The 10,863-nt window shown below is 37.2% G+C and overlaps 1 protein-coding gene across 2 annotated transcripts; it reads left to right on the forward strand.

The window, feature by feature from the left end:
- Positions 1–5,832: 5,832 nt before the first annotated feature.
- Positions 5,833–10,657, forward strand: LOC124378441 (uncharacterized protein DDB_G0276477-like). 2 transcript variants are annotated; one of them, XM_046838151.1, is made up of 4 exons: positions 5,834–5,964; positions 6,915–7,132; positions 9,080–9,212; positions 9,334–10,657. In XM_046838151.1, exons 2-4 carry the CDS (start codon positions 6,934–6,936, stop codon positions 9,437–9,439), a joined length of 438 nt encoding a protein of 145 aa, XP_046694107.1. In that variant the 5' UTR covers positions 5,834–5,964; positions 6,915–6,933; the 3' UTR covers positions 9,440–10,657. The 2 variants fall into 2 exon arrangements, with proteins under 2 accessions (XP_046694108.1, XP_046694107.1); XM_046838152.1 differs by lacking the exons at positions 9,080–9,212; positions 9,334–10,657 and adding an exon at positions 8,481–8,626 and having other exon boundaries at positions 5,833–5,964.
- The last annotated feature ends 206 nt before the right edge of the window (positions 10,658–10,863 follow it).

The following is a 10,863-nucleotide window of genomic DNA, read 5'->3' on the forward strand; positions in this document are numbered from 1 at the left end:
CAGTCAGAATTTTATTTCAATGAAATCCAAAGGAGCTTTTGGCCAATTTGAGCTTCCATAATGAAAAAATCGTAATGCTGATTAGTCATAAATGTAATAACACACAAAATGGCAGGTTTTAGGCATTTAGGTAGAACGCTTTAGGTTTTCTGAGTTTGCCTAATTGTCTCAAAGATTAGTCAGCACTGCCATGTAGTGGACAGGACTGGGTATGACATTTCACCGAATTGAAATGACATTCACTGAAGTATCTGTTTAATGTTATGACACCATCTTTCATCAGTGTATTCTCACTCTAGTGGATTTCTCTCTACTATTAAATTCATAGGCCACTTTATAACACTATAAATTACAGTCATTTTTTTGGATTTGAATTAAATATAGGAAGCATGTATTAAAGCGACAGTCTCTTCCACTAGGGGGCAACAGTTTATGCAATAAATTCAGCTCTAAACGTTGCTTGCAAAATGTGTAAATATACAACAGTTTTTTATTATTATTATAGCTTTAGATTGATGAATTTATCATAAACTAAACATAAAAACAAACAAATAAATACATAATTAGTGCAGCAACTTTGTCACTTTCCAACAGAACCAATTTTATCATTTCAATCAGTTCATTTAAAAAAACTCGTTTATTATTTATAATTTGTGGCAAAAACTATTCTGGAGCAGGTACATACTTATGTAAGGACAAATGTCTATCATCAGCCGGGCTGAGAAACTGCATCTGAGGCTTTACGAGCTGAAGGGAAAGATAAAATGTTACAGGTACATTAACTCAGTGTCGATGCGATTTTTCAATCAGATGTTTGATAATCCACTTTCAAAAACTTCTAAGTCAAATCAGTCTAAAAGAAATACAGATTGATCTCCTGGAGATCGCCTCAACTGAATTTGGTGAATCTAGCTTTGAAGGTTTAGAAGTTATAATAATTGTCGAAATATCTCAATGGAAGTCAATGGTGAACTGATGAGATTTCAGGAACCTACTGGTTTCACTTCTTACAGCCTCCGAAGCACTTTTGTCTGCGCAGATGATGATTGATTGATGAACTAGAAGTTGTTGAATGTATAAGTTTGGACACCCTTTGATTGGTCTCAGAAACCTGATCTAACCTCTTTCAACTTCTCTCTGGAAGGCGCTACAGAACTTTATTTACCAGACATAGGAAAGTTTATTTTTCCAGTCAACCACCATCATTAACAACTGACCTTAATTATATGCCCTGATTTATATCTATAAGTACTGCATTATAAACACTCAGTCATCACATCATCCACATATGTTACACACACTATTGCTGCTGTATATTGTACAAAAGTTTTAAAGTAACCTCTTTATTTTACACAAATACACAATAAGCACTCTTACACTTTATATAAATTACTGATCTGTAATATAATCTGTATTCCTATTTAATACTCGTATTGTCTGTTTTCGTCTTGTATTGTCTGTTTTGTCTTGTATAGTCCAAGCTAAATGTAAAGTTTCATTTATGTCTGTACTTTTAAAAGTCACCAACAGCTGGAACCAAATTCCTTGTGTGTGTCATCACACTTGGCCCATAAACCTGATTCTGATTCTGATGAACTCTTTAGGTCAATAGTCGTCAATTAGCAGGTCAAGAATTGTTATTCCAATTACAGAGTGCCAGCAATCTTCAACTGCTGGGCTCTTGAGCAAGGCCCTTAACCCTCAATTGCTCAGTTGTAAGTCGCTCTGGATAAGGGCGTCTCCCAAATCCATAAATGCAAATATGTTATACAACAATTTCACAGGGTTTCCTTTCTGCGTTCTTGAGTAAAGGAAGCAAATGTACTCTGTCTCGCTAATTACTCATCAGAACGTCAGGGGTGAGAGTGAGGTAAATTAAGCTGCTTAGTCCTTTTGGAATATCTCAGGAATGTTAAACATGCCGTCTGTGTAAGTTCCTGTAAACAACCTGGGTGGAGGGAAAGTAAGAAAAAAATATAGATATAGAGAGAGATAGAAAGAGAGATAGAAAGAGAGAGAGAGAGAGAGAGAGAGAGAGAGAGAGAGACAGAGAGAGAGAGAGAGAGAGAGAGAGAAAGAGAGAAAGAGAGAGAGAGATCGATACTGACATTGCTTAAATTTGAAATGAATGAATTATGAAATATGAATTATTATGTATACATCATTTGCATACATCTGCTATATGTTGATCACTCCTGATCCACTCATTGTGCGAACAGTCTTCAGGATTACTTATACATCTAGCTAATATGTGGTTCTTCCCCAAACTGTTACTACAAAAACGAAGGCACACAATTCAGTCGTCTTTAGATGTGGAAGCATGACATTTTCCCTTCACTTGAACTAGGAGACCCAAACCTGTTCCAGCAGGATGATGCCCTTGTACAAAAAGACAGCTCCATGAAGTTATGCTTTATATGGGTTGGGTCCTTCCTTTACACAGGAAGTTGCTAAAGTTTGCTTTCGGGACCGAAGCTTACCAATATCGGGTCCTTCCCTTCAGACTTGAACTTTCCCTTTGCACATTTATAAAGTGTGTGGATGCCGCTCTGGTTACTCTGAGACTCCGGGGCATTCGCATACTGAACATTATCAACGACTGGTTGATATTTAGATCGATCAGAGTACCCGGTGGCCCCAGGATCGACATGTCATTCTTGCCCATATGAAGGAATAGAAGTTAAGACTGAATGCCAAGAAAAGTGTAAAGAGGGTTCTCCGAAAGGGCAACCCCCTCCGCACAATCAAGGTCACACAGCGAGCCTTACGAGCCTTAGACATGTTGAGAGATTTCGGGTTCCTGGTACAAGGACCTGTGTTGGGGGCTCCTTGTTGTCGCTTAACGTTAACAATGGACGCCTCTCTTACGGGTTGGCCCAAGGTCTAAGAAAAGGGCCGTATCTCTCGTGGCACATCAACTGCCTGGAGCTTCTTGCATTGAAGCATTTCCTTTCAGACCTAAGGGGCCGTCATGTGCTGGTCCGTATGGACAACACATCGGTGGTCTCCTACATAAACCACCAGGGGGGGTCTGCGCTCTCACCTCCTTTACAAGGTGGCATGACAGATCCTCCTGTGGCCCAAAGAAAAGCTACTCTCACTGAAAGCACAATACATCCCAGGGCGGTTGAATCAAGGACCAGACTCACTTTTAAGGCAAGGGCCAAGGCCTGGGGAATGGAGGCTCCACCCGGAAGCTGTGAAGCAAATATAGAGAAGATTTTACAGAGCACAATAGGACCTGTATTGCTGCTCCCGAGAGTTCTGGAGAGAGTTTGTTGGGCTATAGTCTATCTCCTCCTGGTAGTTTGTGACGGGTTTTTTTTTGTGGGTTTACACATTAAAAAGATTATTATATGATTTAGTGTACATGTGTTTATGCAGGTAGATCCCACTCAGCTGTAACTTCATAACCTGTAGGTGTACATTCCTGCCTATACTCTTTTTCTCCGTCTGTCTCTTTCTCTCTCTCACAAACACAAAAACAATTGTCTAACATTTCTATCATTCATCAAATAACTGAATGAAATATGTCACCTCACCGGCTCATCCACATCCCAACATTTTATGCTCGGAAGCTGAAACAACTGTTTACCGGAATCATAAGAGTGGTGTATTTAAAAAAATTGTACCAACAGTATTGATCATGGGTCAGATTTTGCCTTTTAATTTGAAATTAATTATTAAAGGCAACTTTTACTGGGCAATTCTTTTGAACAGATTAACACTGTCAAATATACAGAGTCTGTCAAATATATATAATATATATAGTAACAATATATATACTATACTATATATATATATATATATATATATATATATATAGTAACAATAACAAAAGTGAGTACAACCCTCACAATTTAGCAACCATTTTAATATATCTTCTCAAGGCACAATACCATAGAAATTGAACTTGGATGTATTTTAGTCAATTTGCAGTATGTAATGTTTTAGTGTCCTTTAAAAATATCTCAACATACAGCCATTATTGTCTAAATAACTGCCAACAAAAGTGAGTACACCCTCATTGATAACAGCTGTACCTCATGGCTAAGACACTCTGAGGATTTGAGAATTAAAATTGTTGCTCGCCACAGAGACGCCCGATAGCAGCAAAGGTCAGGTGATATATATATATATATATAAGCTTTTAATAATGGACATTGCCATCAGCTTTACAGAAATCTACAAATTCCCATTATGTTGTTAATATCCTTTACCTACTGCCATTAGGGGTCACCACAAAATATCTACATACTTTAATTGGCTCAGGTTTTACATTGGAAGCCCTTTTCCTACCTTTAGATCCAGGTTTAGTATCAGAACCAAGCCCAATTTGGCTATATCAAAACTAAATATACATTTTCAAGTTAGAAATGTATCTTTAATGAGGTGACCAGAGGAAGCCGGAAGTGATGGTGTTGAGAGAAAACTGCAACAAGGCTGTAACTTTGAGTAGACCCAGATTCCAAGTGGAACCCGTTATCATTTGATTTACACAATACTAATTATAAAGTGCCATTACAGATCAATGATATAGACAAATCAGTTAAATCACGAACCTGGGTTTATGAGAATCTGATGAATATAAACATGGGAATGTTTCTCTACTTTCTTCAATGTTATTAGCTGTTACAGTATGAATGTTTGAGATGAGACTGACTGCAAAATTGCACCCCGAATACCAGTTTCTGATCGTAATGTCGCTGATCTTTAGGATGTTTTAAAGATGTTAGATGAACTCTGCTGGGTTTGTAATCTCAGTACGAGCGCTATGTTCGTGTTGGTAATGTGCATGTGCCTCTTTTTTATAATTTACCTCGTTAGACACACCCTCATTGTGAAGTATTAAATAACTCCTATCTGTTCGTCGCAGGGAAAAACATTAGAGAGAGAGATCTCAAGGTGAAAAATGTATACAAATAACAGAACACATTTATTCGGGTGTAAAGTGTAAAATAAAAGTTCATGTCCTCTAGCCTTTTTAACCCTCTATAGCTGTTACTGCACTGAACAGCTGATCAGCATACAATGTCAAAATACACTACTGCATTGTCACTTTCTGTTTGTTAGTTTTTTTTGCACGGTTTATGCATTTTTGCACTATCCGTAACTTGTTAATCACCGCACTACTGTACATTCCACCCATATTTATACTGTATATACTGTGTCATACAGCATTTATACTGGTACATAACTATATCAGATATTCATGTCATCTGAGTGTCATCTCCCGACATCTATACACAATCTTTGCACAGTATATTGTATATTACTATATACACATATATTATTATCTACTGCACCTACTGTACATAATTCCCCCTCACCCCTGTACATATGGACCCCATCCCCTTATTTAACATACTACTATTTATTGTAAATTATAAATGCCACTTATGCACTTCTGGTTAGATGGTAACTGCATTTCAGGCTCTGTATATGTACCTTGCACAATGAGAACAAAGTTGAATCTAATCTAATCATATCGAATCTATCTATACTGTATATAAGCAATTATGAATGTAAAAATGTGTGCAGTTTTTGGACGTAAAAATGGATAAGAATATGAGTGGAATTGAGCGTATTAAATAGAATAGAGTTCAATCGAATTTACATTAGATTCAAACACAGAACTGCATCCCAAAGTCAGGAGTTTATCGAACAATTCGAGATCGGACAGAACTGAGACGCATGATTAACTGTATTATATTACAATGAAGGCTGCCATGGTTTCTCTGACTTATGATTTCATAATATTTGGAAATAATACATGAAAAAATCTTGAATCTGAAATCTGTTTATTAATTCTATCTCTATTTCCCTGTTCACTTCTTTCATTTTCTCTCAGGACGTAAAAGAGGTGTGGAGGTGTGGAGAAAGAGTCTGACGAACGACACACTGTGGCAACATTAGTCTCATTTTTTCAGCGTGGAACACAGAGGACAGACACTCAGCACAGAGGTAAGTGTGTGTGTGTGTGTGTGTGTGTGTGTGTAGGTTTGAAAAAGTCAACATACTTCGTTTAAAGAATGCAAAAAAGTTCTGAATGTATTGTTTAAATCTGAGAAAGGAGTCAAGAAAGCGCTTGGAAAGAGTTTGGTTTATTCGATCGGATGACAAAAGAATGAACAGAATCATGTTTTGAGAGATGATTTTGGGCTGATTTTTGCTGAATAAATTCAGGAAAAATTAACATTTGAGATCAGGCATTGAAATAATCAGACTAACTGCACCTGCATGCAGTGCTGTAATGAGCAGGAATAAGATTTAATATATCAGTTGAATATGAAAAATTGCTAATAAAATGATAACCATAAATAAGGAAACCAGTATCGGAGCGATTATAGATTGAAAGAATAGTTTTTTTAAAGCAGCATTAAAGGAATCGAAAAGACAGAATAGGATTAGAATAAATAATAATGAAATAGGACAATATATAAAATCAAAATAAATAATAGATATATTATAAATAAAAAGTATCAAATTTAATTGAATTAATATAAATTTTACAATATATTATTATATATAATTATTATTATCATTATTTTCATTATAAATTATATGATATAATATAGTTTAAGATATTCATGTATTTGGATTTTCTTTCATTATTGAATGTGGAATGTGTTTCTTTCATTATTGAACACACATACGCACACACACACACACACACACACACACAAACACACACATTGTGTTCCAGACTGGCAGGTTTACATTCCACACATACACATACACACACACACACACACACACACACACACACACACACACACACACACACACTTCTACACACTGTCCATATTGTCAGTTATCGCTCTGTAAACTTCATCCACTCACTACAGTGTAAAATCCTTCAGCATTCTGTGAATCTGCATTTCAGTGTTTTTCTCTCTTTATTCTCATATCAGAATCAGTGCATGAGACAACATGGCTTACGTCATTAATCAGGCTGCGCCCCCTCCTATGATCATCGAGCAACATCAACCTCAAATGATCATCGAGCAGGCTCCACCTCCTATGATCATCCAGCAACCTCAACCTCAAGTGATCATCGAGCATCCTCCACCTCCTGTATACGTCCAGGCCCCACCAGCGATGGCAGTGGTCAATGCTCCGGCTCCTGTGGGTAAGAGTTCTGCGGTTATATCAAAACTCCACATGAAATTTACAACGAGACCAAAAACTCAATCTAAATTACAAAGAAAATTCAAAAACACAACAACAAAGCAAAAAACCAAATGTCCTGTAGGTGGAGTTGATCCTGATCCTGATCCTGATCCTGATCCTGATCCAATGCATTCTAAAAATCTAAGTGTAAACACAGAATTTATGAGACGTAGCATACTTTATGTCTGACTACAGTGAGCGAGGCAGGAGATGCTGGGGCAGGTTCAGGGCAGGTAAAGGGCAGGTACGGGGCAGGTACAGGGCAGGTCCAGGGCAGGTCCATGGCAGGTACGGGGCAGGTCAATGGCAGGTACATGGCAGGTACAGGGCAGGTCCATGGCAGGTACCGGGCAGGTCTGGGGCAGGTCCGGGGCAGGTACAGGGCAGGTATGGGGCAGGTATGGGGCAGGTTTGTGCATTAGTCTCGCTCTGTATGGTCTTTAATGGTGTTTATTTAAAAATAGTGTGTAGGACTGGGTAAGGATTAGTACTGGGAGTTTAGATTTAGTTTAGGATTGGATTAGAGTTAGGGTTAAAATTATAGTTAGGATTTGGATTAGGGTTAGGTTTGAGTTTAAAATTATGATTAGGGTAAGGATTTGGTTTAAGATTAGGATTTGGGTTGGAATTAGGGTTGGAATTAGCATCAGGGTTTTGTTTGTTCACTAGTCTCACTGTTCATGAGCTTTTTTTTTGTGTTTGTGTAAAAGAATGTTTTTATGCCATCTTTCATTCTGCATTTGGTTTTGATTTTAAGATTAGGATTAGAGTTAGGATTGGGATTAAGATTAGGGTTAGGGTCAGGATTGGAGTTATGATTAGGATCAGAGTTAGGATTGGGGTTAAGATTAGGGTTAGGGTCAGGATTAGAGTTAGGATTGGAGTTATGATTAGGATCAGAGTTAAGATTAGGGTTAGGGTCAGGATCAAAGTTAGGATTGGAGTTATGATTAGGATCAGAGTTAGGATCGGGGTTAGGATTAAGGTTAATTTTAGAATTTGAATTGGGGTTAAGATTAGGATTAGAGATAGGATTGGGGTTAAAAATAGGTTTAGGGTCAGGATTAAAGTAAGGGTTGAAGTTAATATTAGGATTAGGGTTAAGATTTGGATTAAAATTAGGGTTAGGATTTATGTTACAGTATATAGTAAATGTCAACCCGCAAAAATCCTGAACTATCCAGAGACGCACCAGCACCATTTGGATCACACTTTATGCAAAGTTTGGACATTGGACTAAACAACCTCTTAATTGTCCCTGAAAAACATTCTACATCTGCTGTTTCTTCATCTTTATATGTTTAAAGGCTCTGGAATGGAGAAGTTGGTGTTGGATCTATGATAATCTCATCTTGAGCTGTTGAGATGTTGAGCTAATTTACGAGGTTCTCTCAAGGTTTCATCCTCATACCATCTAAGGGAGTTTTTCCTTCCCACAGTTGCCCCAGGCTTAGTGATACACACACATCATTCACTTATATTAATTTGTGTGTGTGTGTGTGTGTGTGTGATAATTCTTACATTCTGTAAAGCTGCTTTGAGACAATGTCCATTGTGAACTTTAAGATGTTTTGGATTAGGGTTAGGCTTGGAATGAAGATGAGGGTTAGAATTAAGGTCAGATTTGGGGTTAGGATTAGTGTTAGGGTCAGAATTAGGATTTAGGAATTAGTTTTAGGATTAAGATTTTGATTAGCATTAGAGTTAGATTTAGGGTTAGGATTAGCCAATCATATCACTTATTTTTCATCTTATTTCCTGTTTTATCTCAGCAATGGCAGAACCCCCCAAAAACCCACATCAATAAAACTCGGAGAAATGTTACAAATCATGCTGTAAAATTAAAAAGTCAAAAAATAACTGTGTGTGTGTGTGTGTGTGTGTGTGTGTGTGTGTTTAATTGTAGCGATTCAGGCTCCTATGAAATCGTTACCTGCTGCGACATTTTGTAGATTCTGCCAACAGCAGGTGGTCACGGTAACTAAACCTATCAATGGAGTCCTCACCTGGATAGTGGTTGGGACGCTCTTCTTCTGCCTGTAAGATCTAAGACCTTTCACACACACACACACACACACACACACACACACACACACAAACACACACAAACACATACAAACACACACCGCACTTAATGCTTTCTTTGCTGTCTCTCTGCAGCATTTGGCCTTTCTGCTTGATTCCCTTCTGCGTGTCTTCCTGCAAGGACATCAAACACACATGTCCAAGATGCAACAACGTCCTTCACACATACAAACGGGTGTGAGATGCTTTTCCTGCAGGAGAAACTTGGAGAACCTGGAGAACATCATAATATCTAATAAGGGCTGTAGAATAAGTCTTTTTTTTTTTATTGGGTATATTGCAGTGTGAAGACATTGTATTAGTTCTGCTTCTAGATAAATGACTACAGCTTAACTGCGGAAATCAGACATTTAACTTCAAATTCAGGAGAAACGAGAAGAATGGAAGTGCAACATCATCAATGCACTTTGATGAAAAACTAATGGAGGAAAAACAGAAATTTTGTGAGACTCGAACTGAAGTGGGCGTGCACATAAAGTGCACATTTATTATAAAGTGCAATTATTTTGTGTGTCATCCAATTAAGTAACTGCTTTTATTACCTCATCGATAACATGACCAGTCACCAATTAGTACGAGTGAACCATCATTCTGTTATATGACCTAAATGATCAATCCAAATAGCAAAATGTTTATATAAAATATATGAAAAAACTATTAAGTAAACTAATGAATAAATAAATAAACGAAAAAAAAAATACTCTTACAACTTACTACTAAAATAAGGTGTTCAAACCCTCCACTGGCGTCCTGAAGCTGCTGCATCAGATTTAACTAAGATTAAGATTAAGATTGACTTAAAAAAAATCTCCGCCTCAGTGCAGTAATCAAATGCCTGAGTAATCCTAAACCTAATCCTAATATAATCTTACCTAACCATAACCTAACCACATCATTAACCCCAATTCTACTCTTTACCCTAATCCTAATCCTAACCCTAACTTAAACTTTAAACCTATATGATTGATTAAACCACAGGTTTTTTTTGTATCTGCTTTAACTTCTGCTGAATTTAGTTCTTCATCTTTTTACACGTTTCTGCTTTGAGTTTCGAACAGAAGTCGATCTGATACGGAATATTTTACAGATCGCTTTCTGACAGCCCATTGTTCAGCATGAGAACGAGTTCTGTGACATTGTAGAAATTCTTTTCACCTTCACTGGTAAAAACGTCAGGGCTCTTTCCTCACACGTGGCACTTGTGTATGATTATTGTGATTGAACTGGTCTAGACAAGCTGTTTTTAATGAAAAGAATTGTCTTGAAAGTGCTGCTTTAAAACTCAAGCTGTATTAACGGAATCGAAATGTTTTTATTATGTGTTGGATTCAAACGGAGTGTCCCTTCCTTGTTACATGGGTTTTTAATAATGATTAAAATAATGCAATGTAAAACCAGACTGCAGGCTCATTGTGATTTTAAGGTTCCTCAGATGCTCTGAAGAGTTTTATTGACACAATACCAACACTTTAAACACATTTATTTTTGCCTAGCAATCAACTATAAGTGCCAATTAATCACCACAACTTATGAATCAATCGAGCTCTAATAATATCCAGGACCAGGTCAAAAGCTAGTCAGCTTCATTTGAGCTCTGCAGCAACT

The sequence above is a fragment of the Silurus meridionalis genome, chromosome 24, assembly GCF_014805685.1.
Source record: "Silurus meridionalis isolate SWU-2019-XX chromosome 24, ASM1480568v1, whole genome shotgun sequence".
In the NCBI taxonomy this organism is placed as follows: Eukaryota; Metazoa; Chordata; class Actinopteri; order Siluriformes; family Siluridae; genus Silurus; species Silurus meridionalis.

What these genes read in the sequence shown, in the direction of transcription:
- LOC124378441 (XM_046838151.1), top strand. Translation starts at nt 6,934, where the DNA reads ATGGCTTACGTCATTAATCAGGCTGCGCCCCCTCCTATGATCATCGAG. An exon ending in CAATGCTCCGGCTCCTGTGG is followed by an intron (nt 7,133 to 9,079) that starts GTAAGAGTTCTG and finishes GTTTAATTGTAG; the next exon opens with CGATTCAGGCTCCTATGAAA. An exon ending in GGGACGCTCTTCTTCTGCCT is followed by an intron (nt 9,213 to 9,333) that starts GTAAGATCTAAG and finishes GTCTCTCTGCAG; the next exon opens with CATTTGGCCTTTCTGCTTGA.